Source organism: Jaculus jaculus, chromosome 7, assembly GCF_020740685.1.
Source record: "Jaculus jaculus isolate mJacJac1 chromosome 7, mJacJac1.mat.Y.cur, whole genome shotgun sequence".
NCBI lineage: Eukaryota > Metazoa > Chordata > Mammalia > Rodentia > Dipodidae > Jaculus > Jaculus jaculus.
In genome coordinates this window covers 155,424,865-155,450,603 of record NC_059108.1, presented here as the reverse complement: position 1 = coordinate 155,450,603, position 25,739 = coordinate 155,424,865, and the positions used below count along the sequence as shown (strand labels likewise).

Sequence of the window (25,739 nt, the reverse complement as noted above, 5' to 3'; positions counted from 1 at the left end):
CAGCCCCGGCACAGCCACATTCAGCCCATGCTCCTGTAAGGACCCCAGCCCCGGCACAGGCCAGGCCCTGGTTCCCGCTCCATCCCTCGATGCTGCCCCTCACAAGGCCCAGCCTCTGTGGCTTGTCTCCCCGTACCCCTGTCCTACCCCCACTCTCCAGGCCCTACGCAGGCCGCTGCCTCCCTGCTCTCCTCCCTCCCTCCCTGAGCTTCCTGCAGAGGTGGCCCAGGTTCTGATGCTGACAAGATGGGGGCTTTCCCAGTGGAGCATGGTGGGGGGTGCCACCAGATCCATCCGTGGGCACAGGCCTGAGGCCGATTTACAGCCAGGCAGGTCCCACACTTGGGTCCTTCCATTGCTCCCTGCCAGCCGTGAGCTAAGCTGTGTTCTGGATGGAGCTGCGCCTCCAGGGGATGCCAGGAAGCACCCAAGCTTCAGTCACCCGAACCCCACCTTATAGGGATGAGAGGGAGAGCACTCAGTGACCAAGGGGCTGGGAGACCCACAAGGTGGGCGTCAGAACTGTCCTCACCTTGAGTTCATGACCAGCCTTAAAGAACACGCAGCCATGTCTCCTTGTCCTCTTCCGGGAGCTGAGCCAAGCGCAGGTGAGGAGGGCCAATCGACCACAGTGAATCTGGTCTCCACCCCAGGACGTCCTTGGTGACGTACACATCCAAAGCATTGTGACGTCACAGCCCGACTGCGCACCTGGAGCCGTGGGTGAGTCAGCTAGATCCCTCTCTCCAGCCCGCTCCCAGCGCTCCTGAACCCTGGTCAGATGCTCAGAACTGGAAAAGCTATCCCGCCCCATGTACAGAGGGTGGCCAAGACAGGGCATGCTGTATAACCAGGAGGCAGTTCTGGAGAACTGTGTGCAAGGAACAGTCGGCACTTGCTGTGATGGGCTTGTTTTCCAGCTGGCCGTGGGTTTGCTGGAGGCCCCTGTCGGCCTCAGTGGCTCCCGTGGATGAGCAGGGCGCTGTCACTGCTCCCCCTGCTGGCGCTCTCTGAACCAGCCTTGCTCTCGCTAAGGGAATCCTGAATGTTGCTGAAAGGCGACACCTAGCGGGGCGTGGTGGCGCTCGCCGTTAATCCCAGCACCGGGGAGGCAGAGGCAGGAGGATGCCATGAGCTCAGGCCGCCCTGAGACTACGCAGTTGAATTCCAGGTCAGCCCGGGCCAGTGAGACCCTATTGCAAGTCTCTCTGGCATCATAGTCCTTCCACTTAGGGGTGAGCGGGCCATACCAGTTACGAGGCAAGTGAGAACGGTAATGCCATGCAAGAATGACGCTGTCAGCCCCTCTCCTGTGGGAGTGCACACAAAGGGTCTTGGATTTCGAGTCAATGATCCTGGAATCCAGACTCAGTCTCTCTGTGTGACCTTGGGCTGACCACTGGCCCTCCCTGAGTCTCTTATGTCCTTTTCAGTGAAGTGACCACTCTGGCTTCCAGGGACTGCTGGGGGGGTCCCAAAGAGGAAGCTGCTGTCATTGTCCTGACTTTATCCGTCTGCCTTCTGCTTGGCTCCTGCGTTGCTTGGGGTACTGAGGGACACTGCTGATGGCCACAGACGCAGCCCAGGGAGCTGGCCCGAGCCCTCCTGATGATGAAGACAGGGACCTGCAGGTTCTGTGGCAAGAACTCAGCCAGCTCCAGGCCAAGTATGAGCTGTCCTGGGTTCCGACTGTGTTCTCCCTCCCACCCTGGCCCTGACCCACTGCCTCCACAGGGGGCTCAGAGAGAACACAGGGGCGTGAGACCTGGGATGCACTGGGATGGAGGCAGCGGTGGGGTCGTAACCATCGCCACTTGCCCTCGATGGGCATGGGAGATGCTGAGTCAGGTGTTGGCAAGTGGCAGGTGGCCCATCCCAGCAGGGGTCTGAGCGGGAGACCCACAGAGGTGGCCCAGATAGTGGTGGAGGGAGGCAGGCAGGACCTGGGCCTCTCACTTTTCCCACATCGGGCTCTGCAGGCAGAGGAAGCTGAGGAAACAGGTGGAGAAACACAAGCTTTTTGAAGAGTATCTGCTGAAGGTCTCTGAGAAGATCCCCAGAGGTATGTGGTGGCCCTGAAGAGCCTGCTCTCTCTGCAACTGGGACACAGCCTGTGACCTCACTGAGCCCTCAGCTGCTGTCTTGGAGTGGGGCACACAAAGACTGATGCTACCATGTTTAAGAATGGCCTGGGTAGACTGGGTGTGTTGGCGCACACTTTCAATCCCAGCACTTGGGAGTCAGAGGTAGGAGGATCACTGTGAGTTTGAGGCCACCCTGAGACTCCATAGTGGATTCCAAGTCAGCCTGGGCTAGAGTGAGACCCTACCTCAAAAAACCAAGAAAAAAAAAAGAGTGGGGCTGGAGAGATGGCTTAGCAGTTAAGGCACATGTCTGTGAAGCCTAAGGACCCAGGTTCCATCCTCCAGGTCTCATGTTAGCCAGGTGCACATCCTGGCGCACACATCTGCAGTTCGTTTACAGTGGCTGGAGGCCCTGGCATGCCCATTTTTTCTCTCTCTCTCTCCCCTGTCCCTCTGTATGAAATAAGTAAAATGATTAAAAAGAGAAAGAAAGGGTAGTTCATGCGCTTTAACAGCAAGGTTTGCTGGGAGAGGTGGATGGAAAGTGTGTCTCATCTCATGCAGCTCACTGAGAATGAGTCACAGGACATTCCTATGGGCTCTTGGGCACCAGAGGGCCCAAGACATGTGCGCCCCCTTGTGCATCTGGCTAACGTGGGTCTTGGGGACTCGAACCTCAGTCCTTTGGCTTTGCAGGCAAACACCTTAACCACTAAGCTAAACCATCCCTCCAGCTCTCTTCGGACCTCTTTTTGACCATCCCGGTCTCCTGTGACCCAGGCGCTTAGTGTGTTCTCGGCCACTAGGTGTCCTCTCCTGTGCCCAGGCTTCCCTTAGGATGCAGGAAGTGGGTGGGGAGTTCAGAGAGCTGACCCTATCCTGCTATCCCAGCCCCTCTGGCGGCTCTGCTCAGCCTCAGAGCTCCAGGCGGAATTCCCGCCTTGTCCACCCTGGCCGTCTGTCTCCCCAGGCTGCGGAGATGTGGAGGAGCCCGAGGAGGCGATGGTGGACACAATGGTGGAGCACTACAGCAAGCTCTTCGCAGCCAGCGAGGACGCCCTGCGGCACCTGGAGGTCGTTACCGGATGAAGGAGACCATCCGCCAGAGCCTGGAGTCCCTGGTGGAGAACCACAGGGCTACAGTGAAGCCTGGACCGCTCCCCTTGACCCAGAGAAAAGGGGAGGGACCCCCTTCCCTCTGCACCAGAGGAGGGCCCGGGGCAAGGACCAGTCTGGGTGCGGCTGTGTCCCTAGATCCCTGCTCTGCAGTCTCTTCTTCCCTCCCCCGCCCCAGCCGGCCAGGGGATTTCTTCTTTCCCTGCTGTACCTTGAAACACTTACTATGATGCAAAAGTCAGGCTATATTGCAAAAGAACGCGGGCTCCAGTCCCAGCTCAGCTGCTGTCTAGCTGCGTGTCTCCTTGGTATCCTCTGTGAGCCTCAGTTTCCTCAAATGGCAGCAACTTGTCCCAGGAACTCAGGGTCTTGGGAAACCAGTTGCCTCAAAGGAAGTACTCTGAAATATCATTCCTCGCTCAATCCTTGTGGTTATCTTTAAGTAGACTTCTTGCTAGGGACGTTGCACGTGGAGGAACCTTCCAGGAAAGACCTGGGGACGGAAGCAGGAGGGTGGCCGGTTGATTGCGGAGCCTCTGCCTCCTAGTGGCAGCTCTGCAGAATTGCACCACCTGGTATCTCTCCATAGGAAAGTGAGTCCAGGTCAGTAGGTCAGTGCTGGGCACTGGGCACTTGGAGCAGCACTCACGGTTATATCTGGTCCTTATTCAAAGTTTCAGTGTTTGGTTCTTTGTGGATTTTTTGCCCGTCATTTACTGATTACTTATGGGTGTTGTAGTACCTATCTTAGTTAACAAGTTTTGGAGAGTTCCTTTCAACGTCACATAGGCATCTCAGCATGCTATTCTTCCCATTCTTGAGGCCAGGAAAGGAAGTGCCAGGAAAGTGGGGCCCAGTGTCTTCCCAGTTGACAGCCCCAGGGCCTGACAGGGTGGCATTGCCACTGTTTCCCTCAGTTCTTGTCTTGCTGCCCTCAAAAGATGACAGGTGCAACCACATAAGAAAGCTGGGAGAAACAGATTGTTACTAGAAAATCTTCAGTGCCAGGGATGGATACCTTCCAGTGAGTTCTTGACCAGGGTGGTCCCTGATGCCCCCAAAACATTATAGGCCATTGCCGAGGCCCTTGGTTTCCCACCAGGAATAGATGGTGAGACCCTATTGCTGAAGACTCCACATACTTGGGCTGCAAGGCCACTGAGAAATCCTGCTGGAGCTGAGTGGAAAACCTCTTCCATGTAGACCAGCTGACAGAAAGCTGGAAAAAGCCACACTGCATGCAGTTCAATGGGAGAGAGAGAAATCACCAGTGAAGATACTCCACAGTGGACACTGCAAGCCTTGTATTTGGCCAGCCAGGCCAAATGAGTCAACGGGTACAATAGTGGCATGTCTATTACAGGGGAAACCAACTGCCCTGTAATTTGACTGTAGGCCCACTCCAAGGGAGGGAATACATCCCTGATACTGAAAATCTACAACAGGAGTAGTCATGAGCCTAAGGAGTGTAATGTCTGCTGGTGTCTGGCTAAATGTAAGTACTGTGCTCACCAAACTGCCCAGTAAGCACTTCTCTTAATGTTCATACCCATATATTAATGCTACTCTCACTTTTGGTTAGAGAACTTTCTCTTTTCAGATGGCAGTGACCTTGGGATGACTCAGAAGGCACCATGGTGCTGAGAAGTGACAGAGGAGTGCTCAGCACTGAAATATCTCTATCCCACTTTCCTAGGTCACAGTGCCTACCAACATAACACCATCATAAAAGGAGGAAAAGATCATGACATCAAAATAAAAGAGAGACTGATTGAGAGGGGGAGGGGATGTGATGGAGAGTGGAGTTTCAAAGAAGAAAGTGGAGAAGGGGGAGGGAGGGCATTGCCATGGGATATTGTTTACGATTATGGAAGCTGTCAATACGAAAATAAAACTAAAAATAAATGTAAAAAAAAAGATGACAGGTGCAGATATGGCAGAAAGGCAAGTTAAGCAAGATGTTATTCTTTTTAATGTTTGTTTTTAGTTATTTGTTTATTTATTTTAGAGAGAGATAGGCAGGGGGTGGGGGAATGTGCCAGAGCCTCCAGCCACTGCAAACAAACTCCAGACGCATATGTCATCTTGTGCCTCTAGCTTAGGTGGGTCCTGGGGAATAGAACCTCGATCCTTTCGCTTTGCAGGCAACTGCCTTAACCACTAAGCCATCTCTCCAGCGTAAGATGTTATTGTTAGAAAGTAAAGCAGAGGGGTCCTGAACCTCACCTGCCTGGTGACTTGGATCACAGGTCCTTATGTCCTTAGGATGTGAGCCAGGATGTGAATCAGGTCAGGGTGCATTGGACTGGTTACTTTGAATGTGCACAGTGGCCCTTGGTCAGCTGATGAGTTAAGCAAAGGAGCGGGGGCTTCTGCCAAAAGTTCCAAGGTGGAAGAACAAGGAAGTTAAACAAACGAACTAAAGGATGAACAGAGGTTGGTGGTCAGCTGACATCTTGGTGCGTCAGGGATTTTTTGGATTTTAGTTCCTGGACTCTGGATTTATCATTACTAATACAGATTCATTATACAATCTTTCTGGGTGTGGTGGCACACACCTTCAGCGCCAGCACTGGGGAGGTAGAGGTATGGTGGCAAGAGACTACTCTTGGCCCTGTCAGGCTGGACGGTGCTGACGCCCTGGAGAGTCTTCTGCACCCAGACAACTCTGTCTCTCTTACCCTAGAGCCTCAAGATTCGGTTGTCCCAGCTACAGAGTAAGTGTCTTCGCAAGCAGTGGCAGTGGAGGCAACTGGAGTTCAGTGACGCCTGCCAGAAAGACTCCAGTCTTGACACTTAGCCAGAGCCAGACAGCTCCAATGTGAGTCCAGTTGGCAGTCATCCCACGACATACAATTGGACAGACGCACACGTAGACAGACCTATCCACACAGATATATGCTACACACAGACGTACAGTCAGTCAGAACCCACCGTGAACACACATCCACTCTCACCCTGGTGGCCACTTGCCCTCATGGGAAGTCTGTGGAATGAGCCAATGTTACGCTATAGAAATGAGTCCACAGATCAAGCTCTGAACAGACATCTTCCAAAGCTGGGACCCATCAGTCCCGTCCCAAGGCCTGGCATCATACTGGGCACTGAGACTAGCCTTACATAGTGTCTGGGGTGGGTCGTGGAAGCACGGAGTCCGAGTGGCTGGCCATCCCTGGGCCCCTCTGGTTATGACCAGGCTGTGCTTAACACAGAGCTGAAGTCCAGGAGCAAGGATTTGGGGCCTTCAGGTTTGCACAGCCCCTCCTGGCTTGAGCGTGCTCTGGCTGCCTCCTGCCCCAGGAAGCTGAGGCTCTTGCCATAATCCACAGAGCTCACAGTCTGTACCTTCAGCCTCCAGCACAGGGCCCTTGGGACACAGCCTGGGACTCAAGCTGTGCAAGATGTACTTCCTGAGTGAGGGAGGTCAGGCCCTTCCTGGGCCAGGGTTGATCTGGCCCTGAGCCTCTTGGGAGTGGAAGACCAGAGAGGCTATGATCTCCAAACAAGGTGTGGAGAGGGAAGCTGGCTTGGCCAGTTTCGAATCCCTTCTGTCTCCCTCTCCTCTTCTCGATTTTTAAAAACTTTTTTTTTTTGGTTTTTTGAGGTAGGGTCTCACTCTGGCTCAGGCTGACCTGGAATTGTAGTCTCAGGGTGGCCTCGAACTCTCGGAGATCCTCCTACCTCTGCCTCCCGAGCGCTGGGATTAAAGGCGTGCGCCACCACGCCCAGCTTAAAAACTTTTTATTTATTTATTTGAAAGTGACAGAGAGAGGCAGATAGAGAGAATGGGCGTGCCAGGGCCTCCAGCCACTGCAAACGACCTCCAGATGTGCATCTGGCTAATGTGGGTCCTGGGGAATTGAGCCTCGAACCACCATGCTTAACCGCTAAGCCATCTCTCCAGCCCACCCCTTCTCAATTTTGAGATAGGGTCTCACTATATAACCCAGCCTAGCATCAAACTTGCAATCATCCTGTCTTGCCCTTTGAGTTTACAAGCCTGCGCATCCTTCTCTTCAAGCTGAGAGGCAAGGCCACTACAGCTGGTTGCGTCCTGGAGCCTGAAGTCCCAGGCCCTGGTACTACTGGGATGAGGCCCACTGGGTTCTCTTAGCTACATCCAGCCTACCTGTCCCACCCAGAGGGAGCCCCAGCGTTTCCAGCCAAAAGGGGTTCACCCAGACCCATCTGTGCATGAGGTTGCTTGGTTTATGCAGAAGAAGAGAGGATCCCTTCTGAGACCCCAGGAGTAGAAGACAGACTTGGAGAAGCTCCTGGCCTTGGATTGCTCCTCTGGTCTGAAAGAGCTGGGTGGGGGGGTTGGTGGGGGGTGGGGGAGGCAGCTGCTGGGAGAGGGAATGACCTTTGTCCTCCCACGGAGCCAACTGACCATTGACAAGATGGTTCAGCAGTGTAGCTCTGCAGCCAGCAGCATGCTGGGCAGCATGGACCTCTTTTCCAAGCTAGACGTGATCAAGGTGAGGACCACCAGTCACCTGCTGCAGGCTCAGCTCTCTCTGCCCTCCCTCTGGGGCCATATAGGTGTGGGGCCGTGGGCCTGGGACTGCTTGAGCACCCAGTAAGTGCAGGGGCTGGTGTTAGTGGCTGGAGCCATGGCTCAGTGGTTAAGGGTGTGAGCTTGAAAGGGCTGGGCTGTGGTCTTTATGCATAGCCCACCCTGGCGAATCACCACACAAGGTGTGCACACGAACGGAGACATGGACGTCACTCTACACACCAGCGATGCCTCTGAAACCTACTCAGACCCACCTGCAGATAAGCACACACACATGACCTCATCCACGCAGAAGAGGAGGCATGCAGATAGGGTCACGTGTGCACACGCAAGCACACTCCACATCCACCTCAAGGGTGTGGCCAAGTCCCCTCCGCTGCCTCTTCTCTCTGAACCCACAGATACTGCCACAGTGGCAATGGAAAATGTTACCAGGTTGGCTTCAGCTAACAATGGGCTTTGTCTTTGTTAAGCTATAATTCACATGCCGGGCTGGAGAGATGGCTTAGCGGTTAAGGCACTTGCCTGTGAAGTCTAAGGATCCAGGTTCGATTTGCCAGTGTCCACATAAGCCAGATGGCACATGTGTCTGGAGTTTGTTTGCAGGGGCTAGAGACCCTGGTGCACCCATATTCTCTCTCTCCCTCTAATAAATAACTAACTAAATAGATAAATAAATATTCATATACCATAAAATCACTCCTCTACAGTACAGGCTTCTGTGTTGCAGTACGGTCAAAATCACACAGCATCGCAGAACAAACGTTCCTGTGACATTTTCACTGCCTCCAGAAGACACACTTTGTCCTGGGCTTCTTGTGCTTAGTGTAATATTTTCTAGCCCATCCACATTGTAGCATGAATGGGTATAGTAGCATTCTTGTTATGGAATAATAGTCCATTGTATAGATTTGCACTTTTTTTTGTTGTTTTTCAAGGTAGGGTCTCACTCTGGTCCAGGCTGACCTGAAATTCACTATGTAGTCTCAGGATGGCCTCGAACTCACAGTGATCCTCCTACCTCTGCCTCCTGAGTGCTGGGATTAAAGACGTGCAACATGTCTGGATAAGATCTCATGCACTCCAGGCTGGCTTTGAACCATGTAGTTAAGGATGTCCTTGAACTTCCGATCCTCTTACCTCAGCCTCTTAAGTGCCGGGATTACAGACATGTGTCACCATGCTGGGCTTCTTTTAACCTTCTTAACAGTGTCCTCTGAAACCCAAAAGTTGTAACTTTTGATGAAATCTAATCTTTTTTTTTTTTTTTTTTTAACCCCAGTTATTTGTGCCTACTGGTGTTTTAGGGATTATATCTAAGAAATCATTGCCTGATCTTGGGTCATGACGACTTATGCCTGTTTTCTTATAAGAAGTATATTGGAAGCCAGGCGTGGTGGCGCATGCCTTTAATCCCAGCACTCGGGAGGCAGAGGTAGGAGGATCGCCGTGAGTTTGAGGCCACCCTGAGACTACATAGTGAATTCCAGGTCAGCCTGAGCCAGAGTGAGACCCTGCCTCGAAAAACCAAAAAAAAAAAAAAAAAAAAAAAAAAAAAAGTATATTGGCTGGGTATGGTGGTGCACGCCTTTAATCCCAGCACTCGAGAGGCAGAAGTAGGAGGATCACTGTGAGTTCGAGTCCAGGTCAGCCTGGACTAGAGTGGGACTCTACCTCCAAAAACTTATACATCTACATCTACATACATACATACATATATATATATATATATATATATTTATATTTATATTTGTGAGGGGTAAAGAGATGGCTCTGTGGTTAAAGGCACTTGCTTGCAAAGCCTGCTGGCTTGGGTTCAGTTCCCTAGTACCCATGTAAAGCCAGACCCATAAAGTGACACATGTGTCTGGAGTTCATTTGCAGTGGCAACAGGCCATGATGCCCCTATTCCTGGTCTCTTTTCTTTTTCTCTCTCTGCTTGCAAATAAATAACAAATAAGAATACTTTAAAATATTTGCATTTATTTGCGTGAGAGAGAGAAGGGCAGAGAGAGAGAGTGAGCCCAGGCCTCTTGCTACTGCAAATGAACTCCAGACACAATGTGCCACATTACACATCTGGCTTTACATGGGTACTAGGGAACTGAACCCTGGCTTTGCCTCTAACTGCTGAGCCATCTGTCCGGCCCCGTGATCCCCTTTGGGTTGTTTACAAACGGTGTTTACATATGAAGCTCTGTTGAGTTCTCTGCACACCACGTGTTCAAAATACTAGCCTTTCTCCCAATGAACAGCCTTAGTTTCCTGGTCAAGAAGCTGTTGTAAACATCACTTTTCTTCCTGGGCTCTCCATGCTTGTTTCTTTGGCCCATACGCACTTCCCCTTCTGTTCATTCTGTCTGGACTGCTGCGACTTTGTAGTCAGTTTTGAGGTTGGAAAGTGTGAGGCCTTCAACAATCTTCTTCCTTCCTGAGACTGTTTCCTTCCAGCGTGTGTCTCTTCTCAAGGGTGGATTTCTGATCTAGCATTCAGCGGCACCATGCAGGACCCTCCTTGTCAGTCATCTTGGACACGTGGCTTCATCGTAATCGTAGCCCTCCCACCTCCGTGAGGCGGCCTCAGTGAGGGTGTCCAAGCCCAGGGCCCTGAGCTCCACCGCGCAGAGGTGCCGTTTCTGGTATCGGCAGTGAGCTTGGTCTGGGGAACAAGGGCTTCTCACAGGAATCCTGCAGGCCTAAGCCAGGCTGCCCTGTGCCTCAGCTCCGGTGACATCATCCCACCAAGTCCATGCACTGGCTTTCCTGGGATGTCAGAACCCTTCACATTGCAACAGGAATGCTGGGATTTTTTGGACATGTCTGTCTAATCAGCCACAGGACATTCACTTACTCATGAAATGATGAAATGACATGTTGGTGTCAGGGGCTTCCAAGCATCTCCCATCGCTGTCACATGTGGGGTCACCTGTCAGTCACTCAACCAACACCCAGATGCACCCGGTAGAGTTGGAGGTGGGGAAAGAGACATTTGCCTGGACCTGAAGAAATAAACAGTCCTCAGAGAGGGAGGCTGGGTACAGTCAGGGGGGCTGCTTGGAGGAGGCGGTAAGGAGAGGCAGATAGTCACATTCAGGAAGCCACACAAGGGTCTGGGCCCAGACTCATCTGCTTCTGCCGTGCAACTTCAGACAGGCCATGGAACTGCTCCGAGCCTCTGTTTATCACGTGCCCAATGGCATTGACACTACATTCTTGGCCACTGCTTTGGCCCCCAGGGATGGATGCCTGGGCACAAAGTGCTTGCCCCTAAGACTTATTTTCCCTCCCAGGAATTTATGTTGGACAAAAGAGAGACTGAGATTTCTCTCGCTGCCTCTGGAGCCCAGAGTGTGCTGGCAGCAGACAGTCCCAAGGCCAAGGAACGCAGAGGGCACCCCAGACACTTCAAGAAATATACAAAGTACCTAGACATAACCCCCAGAACCCCATTTCCCAGTGCGGAGACCTCAGAGTGTTCCAGACCTCAGAGTGCTCCAGCCCACAGTGAAGGCCAGGCTTCATGGCCGCTGGACATCTAGCCCTCAATGAAAGCCAGCCTCAGCAGTGTCCTTCCAGCCCACAATCAGAGCCACTCCACATTTTGACAATCTCCTTCCAGCTTCTTCTCCCCCTGCTGCTATCCCCAGGTGAGTGACATCTGGGGGGAATGAGAAGGGCAGGCAGGTCCTGCAGTCACTGGGGCCAACTGGGAGGGAAGGTGCCGTTGCCCACACTTAGGAATTGTCAGGGGTCAGTTGGTGGTAGTTGGTGGCAGCGGCCAGACAGGATCTCCTCCGTTGGCACCAGGAGCTGGCATACCCTACAGATGGTGGCTGTTGGGAATATCGGGAGATGTGTAGGATGCATGGGCGCATGCGTGGCCCACAGCAGCCAGGAGAGCTAGCTGGGGGGAGGGGAGTCGTGGGATCCTCTCTTCATGGGTCCCCGGAAGCTGCCCTGTCTCCACACTGTTTGGAATGCACTATACCCTTGGGCAGACGTGGAAGGGCAAGACCCCTCTCTGAGCTGATTTTGCTACCTGTCCAGCTGGGCACACAGACGTGTGAAGAATCTCACACTTGTCCACAGAGCTGGAATTCCTAGGTCAAGGCAAGAAGTGTGGTCTGCAGGCAGGAACGGGCTTGACTTTGTTGGGCCAACATGAGCAGCACGGGAGGTGAGGGGGTTCGCTCCTGTGCCCGCTGACACCCGCGAGGGGAGGGGGAGGCTGGTGACCTACGGACCACGTGGTGTCGCACTGACCTGCTCATTGCTCGGATAAAGTGCAGCTGCGGGAAGGAAAGGATTAACGACCAGCTTCCTGTTTCCAGGGGACATTTCGTCGTGGTGGGGAGACCATGACAGGCAGCTGGGCACCTCATGTTGTCACATCAGGAGGGAGGAAGGAGCAAGAGTGAGAGAGGGGCTGGATTATAAAACCCCAAGGCCCATACCCCATGACACGCCTCCTCCAGCAGGGCTGCATATACCTTCGCCTCCAAACAAAGCAACTGGTCACTCCCACCGACCTCTAGCTCCCTCGCAGCCCTCAGTATTACCCCTTTGTGGTTAATTCCATTCGGACATCCCAGAACTGCAGCCAGGGGGCTCGTGCAGCCTTTCTGTTTTTGGTTTGCGCAGGAAAGGCAACCTGTGTCCTCTGAATGAACTTGCGGTGGGGGGGCGGGGAAATCCCTATTTACCATTTTATGTCTATGCATGAGAGGGCATGCATATGATTATAATTAGATGCATGATGGGAAAGAACAGTTGCTGTCAGCAAAAGGCTTGCCAGACTCAAGCCTATCACTTCAAAACAGGAAGCCCAGCTGGGCATGGTGGCACACTTGGGAGGCAGAGGTAGGAGGATCGCCATGAGTTTGAGGCCACCCTGGACTACATAGTGAATTCCAGGTCAGCCTGGACCAGAGTGAGACCCTACCTCGAAACACCAAAAAACAACAAAAAAACCCAGGAAGCCCACCTACCCCCACCCTAGCAACCTCCTCCTCCTCCTCCAGGACGTCATAAAAGGAAGCCCTGGGCAGTACTGACTCAAGGAGCCTCCCCTCGCAGCTGTCCAGCTGTCTTATCCGGCTTCCTGCGGCTTTGGTGTCTCTATGCGCTTCCTCTGTTCTGTGAATAAGACACCCCAAACCTACAGAGACAGCCCAGAGAGATCACAGGCTACAAGTGGTGGGAGTGGGGTCCCTGCTACCCGGCTGCCTAGAGGGCAGGGCTGAGGAGAGAGAGAAAGGGTGAGGCTGAGAGTGGAAGGAAGGAGGAAGCCACTTCCTGAGTGTCTACTGGAGTACCTGAAGCAGCTTTCGGAAGGAAGGGATGGGGGGCGGGGGGACCCCTGAAGAAAACAAAAGGGCTGGGAGATGGTTCAGCGGCTAAAGACACTTGCTTGCAAAGCCTGATAGAATGAGGTTCAATTCCCCAACAACCATGTAAAGCCACTCACGGGCCAGGCACATTTGCAGTGGTCAGAGACTGTTTGAAAGAAGGTGGAGCACATCTGTCCATAGCTATACACACATACACATGCATATACATACATATACACACACATATATATGCAAATACATAAACATATACACATATACTCACATACATTTGCATATACAAACATAAAATAAATAAGGGCTGGAGAGACGGCTTAGCGGTTAAGCGCTTGCCTGTGAAGCCTAAGGACCCCGGTTCGAGGCTCGGTTCCCCAGGTCCCACGTTAGCCAGATGCACAAGGGGGCGCACGCGTCTGGAGTTCGTTTGCAGAGGCTGGAAGCCCTGGCGCGCCCATTCTCTCTCTCTCCCTCTATCTGTCTTTCTCTCTGTGTCTGTCGCTCTCAAATAAATAAATAAAAAATTTATAAAAAAAATAAAAAAAAATAAAACTTTTATTTTATTTATTTTTTTAATTTAAAAAAAATTTTTAAATTTTTATTAACATTTTCCATATTATAAAAAAAAAATCCTATGGTAGTTCTCTCCCTCCCCCCTGACACTCTCCCCTTTGAAATTCCATTCTACATCATATTACCTCCCCATTTCAATCATTGTACTTACATATATACAATATCAACCTTTTAAGTACCCTCCTCCCTTCCTTTCTCTTCCCTTTATGTCTCCTTTTTAACTTACTGGCCTCTGCTACCAAGTATTTTCATTCTCACGCAGAGGCCCAATCATCTGTAGCTAGGATCCACATATGAGAGAGAACATGTGGCTCTTGGCTTTCTGGGCCTGGGTTACCTCACTTAGTATAATCTTTTCCATGTCCATCTATTTTTCTGCAAATTTCATAACTTCATTTTTCTTTACCGCTGAGTAGAACTCCATTGTATAAATGTGCCACATCTTCATTATCCACTCATCAGTTGAAGAACATCTAGGTTGGTTCCATTTCCCAGCTATTATAAATTGAGCAGCAATAAACATGGTTGAGCACATACTTCTAAGGAAATGAGATGATTCCTTCGGATATATGCCTAGGAGTGCTATAGCTGGGTCATATGGTAGATCAATCTTTAGCTGTTTTAGGCACCTCCACACTGTTTTCCATAATGGCTGGACCAGATTGCATTCCCACCAGCAGGGCAGAAGGGTTCCTTTTTTTCCACATCCCCGCCAACATTTATGATCATTTGTTTTCATGATGGTGGCCAATCTGACAGGAGTGAGATGGAATCTCAATGTAGTTTTAATCTGCATTTCCCTGATGACTAGTGACGTAGAACATTTTTTTAGATGCTTATATCCATTCATATTTCTTCCTTTGAGAACTCTCTATTTAGCTCCATAGCCCTTTTTTTTTAATTTTTATTAACATTTTTCATGATTATAAAATATATCCCATGGTAATTCCCTCCCTCCCCACCCCCACACTTTCCCGTTTGAAATTCCATTCTCCATCATATTACCTCCCCATTACAATCATTGTAATTACATATATACAATATCAACCTATTAAGTATCCTCCTCCCTTCCTTTCTCCACCCTTTATGTCTCCTTTTCAACTTACTGGCCTCTGCTACTAAGTATTTTCATTCTCACGCAGAAGCCCAGTCATCTGTAGCTAGGATCCACATATGAGAGAGAACATGTGGCGCTTCATAGCCCATTTTTTGATTGGCTTGTTTGATTCCTTATTATTTAACTTTTTGAGTTCTTTGTATATCCTAGATATTAATCCTCTATCAGATATATAGCTGGCGAAGATTTTTTCCCATTCTGTAGGTTGCCTCTTTGCTTTTTTCACTGTGTCCTTTGCAGTGCAAAATCTTTGTAATTTCATGAGGTCCCAGTGATTAATCTGTGGTTTTATTGCCTAAGAAATTGGGGTTGTATTCAGAAAGTCTTTGCCAAGACCAACATGTTGAAGGGTTTCCCCTACTTTTTCCTCTAGCAGTTTCAGAGTTTCAGGTCTGATGTTAAGGTCTTTAATCCATTTGGACTTAATTCATGTGCATGGAGAGAGAGAAGAAAAAGTGACCATGGGCTGGAGAGATGGCTTATCAGTTAATGCACATGCTTGTGAAGCCTTAAGAACTCCTATTCGAATCTCCAGGTCCTATGTGAGCCAGATGCACAGTGACACAAACATGCAATGTCACACACACACACAAGGGGACGCACATGTTGAGTTTATTTGCAGTGGCTGAAGGCCCTGGCACAGCACGCCCATTCTCTCTCTCTCCCTCCCTCTTTCTCTCTTCTCAAAAATAAAATAGGGCTGGAGATATGGCTTAGCGGTTGAATGCTTGCCTGTGAAGCCTAAGGACCCTGGTTCAAGGCTCGATTCCCCAGGACCCACGTTAGCCAGATGCACAAGAGGGCGCACGCATCTGGAGTTTGTTTGCAGTGGCCGGAGGCCCTGGCATGCCCATTCTCTCTCTCTCAATCTCTCTCTCTCTGCCTGTCTCTGTCACTCTCAAATAAATAAATAAATAAATAAAAACTAAAGAAACAACATTGTCTTAAAAAAAAAAGTGACCAGAAGACCATGGCAAGGACTTTAAGGGGACTGGGTCAATGTCTCCACAGGCAGCCTGAAAAGAGGGATGGTGGCCATCGAAGGCTCCAAAGCCCAGGCTATGTTCAATGTTTAGACTTGGACTCAGGGGTCACACGGAATGTCTTAGCTTCCTTGTTTCTGTGACAAAACACCTGACAAGAAACAACTTAAGGAAAGAGTTATTCCAGTTTCTAGCTCAGGATGGGGATGGAGTCCACCATGGTAGAGGTGGCTGGATGGCAGGAAGCAGCCGGTCGCATGCAGTCCCCAGCGAGGAAGCGGAGTCAGTTCACTTTCCTCTTTTGATACAGTTCAGGACTCCAGCCCATCAACTGGTGCCACCAACTGTTTGAAGGGCTCTTCCCTCTTCAGTGAAACCTCCTGGGGAAATGCCCTCCCAGACACACCTGGAGGTGTGACTCTTAAATCCAGCCAACTAAGCTGGAACATCACACAGGGCAGGATTGCTCAGTCCCTTTCTTTCCCAATGAGAATTGTGGCCCATTTGGGCCTCCGTAGGGTGTGGAGTCTGGCTGGGTCCTGGTCACGGACATGTGTCAGGAGGCCTGGTCTTTACACAGATCTGTCCCACACTGTGCTTGTCTGACAAGTCCCTGCCTACACCTTGCCAACAGCTGCTTTAGAATTCAGAGCAACGGACATGCCTAGAGGCCAGGGCCTGCTCCACCTTGCACTGCAAGCCTAGACTGCAGTTTCCCTCGGGCACAATGGGCCCATCCCGTCTGATCTCTCAGGAGCTGCTGGACTGAACCTGGGTGAGACCCTGGCTCCATGAGCTGTGCCTGCCAGAGCTCTACAGAGAGCTGGACGGCCTTCCATTCCCTGCCCTCTGCTGGCTGTGCCCTTGTTATGCAGCCCTGCCTCGGATGTCTGTCACACTCCTGGGGGATGACAGAACAGATCCTGTGTCACAGTGAGCGGCTAACCATCCGGTTTCCCACCTGGTGTCGGGTTCTTTTAGGGGTACCTCACTTCTCCTGGGTCCAGGCCATGACCATGATACATGGGCACTGTGCCTACTGCTGCCATCCTAGCTGCTGCTGACACGGAACAAGGCCAGCCAACCAGGAGACAGGAGGCGGTGTAAATCTCTTCCTCTGTCCCATATGTGTTCTGCAAGCATCCCTCACAACACGTCACCAGCAGCCCAAGATGGCAGCCTAAGGCCCCTTCCTCTTGGGCTCTGCTGTGGCTCGACAGGAGCCCTGGAGTGCATTTTGAGGGAAATGTCATCTCACCTGACTCCCCAGCTAGACCTTGAGACTCCAGAAAACTATGCTCTGGAGCCGGGCATGGTGGCGCACAGCTTTAATCCCAGCACTCAGGAGGCAGAGGTAGGAGGATCACCATGAGTTCAAGGCCACCCTGAGACTACATAGTGAATTCCAGGTCAGACTAGCATGAAACCCTACCTCAAAGCAACAACAAAAAAAGGGGGGGGGTGCTGCTGGAGAGATGGCTTAGCAGTTAAGTGCTTGCCTATGAAGCCGAAGGACCCCAGTTCGAGGCTTGATTCCCCAGTACCCATGTAAGCCAAGATGCACAAGGTGGCACATGCATCTGGAGTTCGTTTGCAGTGGCTGGAGGCCCTGGTGCACTCACTCTGTCTCTCTCTCTCTCTCTCTGCCTCTTTCTCTGTCTCTCGCTCTTAAATTAATAAAATAAATCTTTCTTTTAAAAAGCAGTGCTCCAAGCTTGAACAATTTCTGAGAAGGACCTCATGACCTGCCTATGAATTATAGCTTTAAATTTTTTTGCAGGGGAGGGATGTCTTGAGGTAGGGTCTCGCCCAAGCATACTTGGAATTCACCAGGTAGTCTCAGGCTGGCCTTGAACTCACAGTGATTTTCCTACTTCGGCCTCCTGCGTACAGGGATCAAATGCATGTGCTACCATGCCCAGGGTGGGAGGTGAGAGAAAGAGGGAGAGAGCATGGGCACACCAGGGTCTCTAGCTGCTGCAAACAAACTCCAGATGTGTGCCCCACTTTGTGTACCTGGCTTTACATGGGTAATGGGGAATCAAACTTGGTTCATTAGGCTTTACAGGCAAGTGCCTTAACCGCTGAGCTATCTCTCCAGCCCAATTCTAGCTTCAAATGTGAAAGCATGACGTTACTTAAGGAACTAGTGTCTGAGCATGCCTGTGAGGGATTATCGAGATTAGGTTAACTGAGGTGGAAAGACCCACCTTAACTGTGGGCAGCACCGTTCCATGGGCTGGGGTCTTGGCCCTTATCAAGGAGAAGCCGGCTGAGCAGCAGCATTCATCACCGCTTCCCCACCATGCTGAATGTGAGCAGCTGCCTCAAGCTCCTGCCGCCACGCCCTCCCCGCCATGGTGGACTGAAACCTGAAACTGTAAGCCGAAATAACTCCTCCCTCCCTTCCTTCTTTCCTTCCTTCCTTCCTTAGCTTCTGGTCAGGTATTTTGTCTCAACCATGAGAAACTGATACACTCCAGTGCTGAAGGAGTCAGAGACAGGAGTCTACAGATCCATCTGTTCCTGATCTGAGCTCTGTAACCAGGGAGGGTCCCACACTCTCACAGGACAGGCCTGGGTGGCAATCACTGAGCTTGGGTGAAGCAGAACATCCTCCTGCAGCCAGCAGTGGGCGCCACACGACCTCCCTGGACAGAAAGCAGGGGAAGGGGGGGGGGCGCACAGCCAGCAGCCATCCTCCTGCAGCCAGCAGTGGGCACCAGATGACCTCCCTGGACAGAGTAAGGGAAGGGGGAGGCGGGACCACATGCTGGCAAAAGAAGCAGGAGGTGCCAGTGACTTGCTGACAAAGGTCCTGTACAAAGATGTTCAGTGCACAGTTACTTAGAGCAACTCCATTAGAAAAAGCTGATGATGTCAGAGGAAGAGTTCAATAAATTACATCAAAACTTTATGATTTTGATTCTGTATCCATTACATAATTTAAACAAATAACATAAGCAAAACTATCTGATATAAAATTAAGTGGAGGGGCTGGAGAGATGGTTTAGCAGTTAAGGAGCTTGCCTGCAAAGCCAAAGGACCTTGGTTCGATTCCTCAGGACTCATGTAAGCCAAGGTGGCACATGTGTCTGGAGTTTGTTTGCAGTGGCTGGAGAACCTGGCACACCCACCCATATTCTCTCTCTCTCTCTGTCTTTCTCCCTCTTTCTCAAATAAATAAAAAAAATTAAAAAAAAAAGTCATTTTTAATAAATCATATGCATTTAGGAGTAGAAAGAGGGCTGGAGAGATGGCTCAGCAGTTAAAGCACTTGCCTGCAAAGCCAAAGGACCTCGGTCCGATTCCCCAGTGCTCATGTAAGCCAGATGCACAAGGTAGCGCATGCATCTGGAATTCATTTGCAGTGGCTGGAGGCCCTGGCACACCCATACTCTCTCTCTCTCTCTTGCTCTCTCTCTTTCTGCCTCTTTCTGTCTCGCTTTCTCAAATAAATAAATGAATAAAATTTTAAAAAGAGAGTAGAAAGAAACACAGTTATTACCTGTTATCCCAGGAGATTGGTTCCAGGACCACCAACAGAAACCAAAGCCAAAGATGCTCAAATCCTGTATATAAGCTAGTGTGACACTTGCATGTGACACATACACAACCTCTCCTGTTGGGGGGGATTGCGCATGAGGCATGGCAATGTGTAGAGGTCAAAGGACAACTTCAGGCATCATCCTCTCCCTCCACCATGTCTGAGGCAGGCTCTCTCATGTGCTGCTGAGTTCACCCAGTTACTGGTCTCCAGTTGCAAGCTGTGGCAGTGTGTAGGTAGGTGTTTCTGACAGCACCCCTGATGGACACAGCATGCATTTCCAGCTCTGAATTGGTCATGTGACTGGCTTTGGCCAATAAAATGTTAAGTAAGCCATAGTTGAGAGCCAATGTGGACCAGACAAAACCAAATTACAACCACCTTAACCATTGAACCCTCAGTTGATTCAAAGGCCCAGGCATGAGCAATAAATGCTCAGTGTAACCCAGAGAGCACGTGGGGATTAGTGTTACACAGCAATAGCTAACTGATACACATGCACACGTGCTCAAGTCCCACACTTTCCCCAAACCAAGTCTCACCCTCATGGGGAGCCAGTCCACCTGTGAGCATGCACTGTGTCCCCTAAGAAAGATGACAAGTATGAAAGTGGGGGACACCATCCTGCCTTGATAGCAGTGGTTAACTGTGGATTGTAAGATTCTGAATTTTTATTTTCTTCTGTATTCTGTTGTACATTTTACAAAGCATTTACAATGAGCAGGCTTAACTTTCATAATTAAAAACCTATTAAAAAATTAAAAATTGAGGGGGGTCTAGAGAGATGGCTGAGTGGTTAAGATGCTTGCCTGCAAAGCCTAATGACCCAGAATCTATTCCCCAGTACCCATGTAAAGTCAGATGCACAAAGTGGCACTTGCATCCAGAATTTGTTTGCAGTGACCAGAGGCCCAGGTGTGCCCATACTCTCTGTTTCTCGCTACTTGCAAATAAATCAAAAAATTAAAAATTAAAAAATATTAAAAGCTGGGATACAGAGATGGTTCAGCAGTTAAAGATACTTGCTGGCAAAACATGCTGGCCTGGGTTTAATTCCCCAGAACCCACATATCAGATGCACAAAGTGGCATAGGTATCTGGCATTTGTTTGTAGCCACAAGAGGCCCTGGTGTGCCTGTACACACACACACACACACACACACACACAAAACACACACACACATACACACACATACACTGTCTCTCTGCTCAAAATAAATAATTTAAAAAATTAAAAACTGTCTGGGCATGGCAGTGTACACTTTAACCTCAGCACTCAGCAGGTCGAAGTAGGAGAAATGCTGTGAGTTCAAGGCTAGCCTGAGACTACATGGTGAATTCCAGGTCAGCCCAGGCTAGAGTGGGACACTACCTCAAAAAGACAAAAAATAAATTAATAAACAAAAGAAAATTAAAATTGGGTTGGGGAGGTTGATCAGGGGCTAAAGGTGTTTGCTTGCAAAGCCTGCCAGCTTAGGTTGGCCCAGGTTTCATTCTCTACTACCCACTTAAAAAGCAAGATATACAAAGTGGTGTATGGTCTAGAATTTGTTTGCAGCTACAAGAGGCCGTGGTGCACCCATGTTCTCTCTTTTTCTTTTTTCTTTTTTTTAAAAATTTTTATTAACATTTTCCATGATTATAAAATATATCCCATGGTAATTCCCTCCCTCTCTTTTTCTTTCTCTGCTTGCAAATAAATAATACAATATATTTAAAAATTAAGCAGGAGATCTTGCAAGCTACGAAATTAACCAACTAGACAAGATGTACACACCTGTGTAATAGTGGCAGACAGCTAGACAGGTGATCAATGGCTTTTGAATTGGATAAGATCTGCTTAGTGAAAGAGAACTCATACCTGGTACTGAGTGAGAACCAGGCCAGAATCTGGTCATAGACTCCAGAGAGAAGCTCCCACTAGTCTTTAGCCAAGAAGAGTGGCCACGCCCATCAATGAGTCTCTCAAGTAACCTGCACTGCTTATCCCCTTTAATACAAACTATCATTACTGTTGGTTGGGATTTACACACAAGGTCAGGCTCCTTCATATGGATGAAACATCCAATTAGGGGGGGATGAGCTGTAGTAGACAGCTTCAGGTTCACTGAGATGAACTTTTAGACCAGACACAGTTATGGAGGAAGGGATATTTATTGAAGCCTACAGATCCAGGGGAAGTTCCATAAATGGCAGAAGAAATTGGCCTGCCTTCACAGGACCAAGCAGAGAGAAAGAAGCACAAGTCAAAAAGGTCAAAAGCCACAGCACACTTTAGGAACTCCAGCTAGGCACACTTTGTATATCTTTAGATTGAAATCTGAAACCCACCACCACACCTTAAGAGCCATCCAGTGACATTGCCTCCAGCCAGGTGACTGTATATGTAATCTACAAACAAATAAACAACAGAATATATTGGGGGCCACCTATTCAAACCACCACATGAGCCTTGTCATCAGGTGCAAGTTTGTGAGGGAGAAGAGACCTGATTGGCTGGTGGACTTGCGGCTGATGCCAGGGGCCCCAGCCTTCCCAGGTGTGCTAATCTGAGGAAGAAGCAGAAAACTGCTGCCCGGAAATGTTGCTTGAAGTTATCTTGGATGAGACCAGGGCAGGCAAGGTAGCATCCAATTTCTTTTTTTTTAAGCACTTTAAAAGTTATTTTTGTTTATTTTTATTTATTTATTTGAGAGTGAAAGAGAGAGAGAGGGAGAGGGAAAGGGAGAGAGAGATAGGGTCAGAGAGAGAGAGAGAGAGAGAATGGGAGTGTCAGGGCTTCCAGCCACTGCAAACGAACTCCACACGCATGCGCCTGAAGGACCCAGAAACTGAACGATGCCATGACAGGCTTCGGTAGAGCGCTGCCCTGGTTAGGACTAAGTTACAAGTTTCAGCTTAGACAAAGGAACAAAGGGGCAGCTGCCCAGCCCCTGCCCAGGACACCTGAGACTGGCCAAAGACTTGTCCCTCCTACCTCCCTGTCTCGGCCATTCAAAGTACATACAAATGTTATTTGCTGCTTGTTGCTTAGTTACCTAGCTCCTGCCTGCTAACCTTGCCGCCGATGTCCTAAGAAATCAACCAATCATGTACCCGTTCCCTACTTCTTTGTTCAAATCCCTATAAAAAACCTGCTCCCCTGCTGCTCGGGGCTCTTATACCGACCCACTGAGTTGGTGAAGACAAGAGACCGAGCTTAAGCCCGAAAATAAAGCCCCTTGCCTTTGCATATGTGTTTGGTTCTCCTTGGTGGTCACTGGGGGTGCTGAGAACTGGACATACATAACACGCCCCCTTGTGCATCTGGCTAATGTGGGTCCTGGGGAATCAAGCCTCAAACTGGGGTCCTTAGGCTTCACAGACAAGCGCTTAACTGCTAAGCCATCTCTCCAGCCCGCATCCAGTTTCTTATTGGGCCTTTGACCCTGGCTGACTTCCTATAAAAAAAAGCTATGTTTCTCCTGTTCCTCCTTCAACATGTCTCCTTTCCAAGGCTGCTGGAGAGTTAAATCTCATTCATGTGGGAGATTCCCTGCCTCTCCTCCCTCTCTGATGGTCCTGGGAAAGTTCCTCCATGTAGCAAGAATGTTGCTTCAGCCCTGTGTACATGGTGTCTTGAAGTGCCAGTGGTCTGCTTCCCCTAGGCAGCACGAGCCTTTCCTATGAGCATACTGGTGTTTGCTGGAGGCTTATCAGTGAAGAACACCAGCTTCTGTCTTTCCCTGATTCCAATAAATTCTCCCTTTTATAAAAAATTTTATGAGCTGGGCATGGTGGCACATGCCTTTAAACCCAGCGCTCAGGAGGCAGAGGTAGGAGGATTGTTGAGAGTTCGAGGCCACCCTGAGACTCCATAGTGAATTCCAGGTCAGCCTGGGCTAGACTGAGACCCTACCTCAAAAAATAAAAACAAATCTTTTGAGAGAGAGAGAGAGAGAAATTGGGGTGCCAGGGCATCCAGCCACTGTAATTGAATTCCAGACACACGTGCCACCTTGTGTGCACGTGCCGCCTTGTGTGCATGTGCCGCCTTGTGTGCACGTGCCGCCTTGTGTGCACGTGCCGCCTTGTGAGCACGTGCCACCTTGTGGGCACGTGCCGCCTTGTGTGCACGTGCCGCCTTGTGTGCACGTGCCGCCTTGTGTGCGCGTGCCGCCTTGTGAGCACGTGCCGCCTTGTGTGCACGTGCCGCCTTGTGCACTAGTGTCACTTCACACAGCTGACTTACGTTGGATCTGGAGAGTCCAACATGGGTCCTCAGGCTTTGCAGGCAAGCACCTTGTGGTAGTCTGAATAGATTGTGTCCAGTATATTCAGTGTTTTATTAGTTTGTAGTTTGGATCTGCAGCCACCTGGCTGGAGGAGATGTCACTGGGATGTCCAGCCCTAAGGTGTGGTGGTGGGTTTGAGATTCTAATCTGAAGATAAGCAAAATGCCTAGCTGGAGTTCCTGAAGTGTGCTGTGTGACTTTTGGCTGTGGCCTCTCACTGTGTGTTTGGTCCTATGAAAACAGGCCAGCTTCTTCTGCCATGATGGAACTTCCCCTGGGTCTGTAAGCTTCAATAAATGTCCCTTCCTCCATAACTGTGTCTGGTCTGGAAGTTCATCTCAGTGAACCTGAAGCTGTCTGCTACATAAATTGGTACCAGGAGTGGGCTGAGATGAACCTGACCATGTGGATTTTGGTCTTTTGGAACCTTTGTTTTGGAGGAACGGCCATGGACTTGGTGTTTGTAACTGAAGATGCCTTCTGGAGTGGTAAGCCAAGTTTTATGGACTATTCCGATGAGATTTTGAGAATGCTAAGTGCAGACAGTATTGAACTTTGAGGCTTGGCTTATGAGCTTTCTAAGGAGAAGGAAAGACTGTAGAGGATTTTGTTGGAACTGGGCTACTGACATAAGGGCTGGCTGCGTTCTGCTGCCCAGGCCCAGACAATTTAATTTAGGTTAAATTTTGTAACGGACTGATGTGATTGGCTAAAGATATTGGACTAAATGATTTAAGATTTTAATTTAGAAAAATCTCAAACAAGTTAAAATGATAGGCACTGAGACTGGTTTTAGTGGATATATGATGAAGTGAGCCAGCATCCTCCACCACAACGAAGCATCACCGTAGAACTGCAAGCCTGAAGTAAATGCTTTCCTCCCATAAGCTGCTTCTGGATGGGTGTTTTGTTCCAGCAAGAAGGGTGAGCACAGCGGTGCGGGCAGCAGAGGGGAAAGTTGTAGATCTTCTTCCCACTCACTCCTGCCAAGGAGCAGCCTCAATGCATTGGAGGAAGGCAACGTTGACCTTAGGCTCAAAGCTGCACTCTGCAAGGGACTGAAGCACTTTACCTCATGGAGTCCTGAGGGCCTGCAGACACCCCGCCTGCAGCCGACAGGGCGGCACAAGTGCTGTCCGCTTCAGGATGCCCCACGGCGGCCCTTCTGTGGCTCCTGCATGCGACTTCTGGTACAACCTCGCTTTGTTGCTCCAGGGAGAGGGTGACATCTTGTTCAGACACCCCACACCCACCTCCTTGAGGCGACTTTCTGCCACCTGTAAAATTCCATAATTGGCAGAGGCCAGTAATTTTCCTTTAGGCTTATGTGACCTGGGATGAACATGTCTGCAGCTCAAGTGACCAGCGTGCAAAGCTCACATTTCCCAAGTCCAGTGTCAACTGCTTTTCACAATTATGTCACTTACAGATGAGGAAACAGGCTCAGAGGGGGCTGACCTACTCAGGTAGCAATGCCACAGGAACTAGGTCATGAGTGTACGTGACACTACTGCCCACACGTGTAATTACGTCCTACTGTCTTTCCAGTCACAGGAGCAGGACACCAAGGCATGGGAGGATGTGATCCCCATGGCATGGAAATTCAAAAGACCTCACGATCGCTTGGCAGTCCGAAAAAACTTCACGGAGGGCTACAGAGATGGCTTAGCAGTTAGGGCGCTTGTCTGCAAAGCCAAAGGACCTCGGTTCAATTCCCCAGGACCCACTAAGCCAGATGCACAAGGAGGTGCATGTGTCTGGAGTTCGTTTGCAGTGGCTGTCGGCCCTGGCATGCCATTCTCCCTTTCTCTGTCTCTCTCCCTCTGTCTCTCTCAAAGAAATAAATAAATACATAGCCATTATTTTAAAAAAAAGCAGTTAAGTTGGTAAGTGTTTTCTTTTTTGAAAAAAAAAAAAAAAGGCTTCATGGAGGATGGGCAGGACTATGAAAGACCACAGCATTTGGCAAGTGGAGCCTGTGGGAAGGTGCTTAGGGATGGACACATGAGGAAAGGTTCTGGAGCCCTAAAGCTGTCCTCTTGAGTCCTCTTGCACCAGGGAAGCTGGGACATCAATAAGAGAGAGAAGGGAAGAGGTGGGCAGGAGCCACATGGTATCATGAGGCAAGGATGGCTTGGGAGAGCTTTCTGCCTTCAGTGGGCCTAAGAAAGGTCAGCCTGTAAG

General features: G+C 49.9%; 1 protein-coding gene across 1 annotated transcript; it reads left to right on the top strand.

Annotated features, from left to right (window-relative positions):
* Window positions 1-1,512: 1,512 nt before the first annotated feature.
* On the top strand, window positions 1,513-11,145 carry Ccdc197 (coiled-coil domain containing 197). The gene is given in 8 exon segments (XM_045155604.1): window positions 1,513-1,666; window positions 1,980-2,062; window positions 3,055-3,162; window positions 3,165-3,226; window positions 5,887-5,999; window positions 7,582-7,678; window positions 11,007-11,032; window positions 11,034-11,145. Coding segments are annotated over 8 exon segments (702 nt in total). The 5' UTR covers window positions 1,513-1,565.
* The last annotated feature ends 14,594 nt before the right edge of the window (window positions 11,146-25,739 follow it).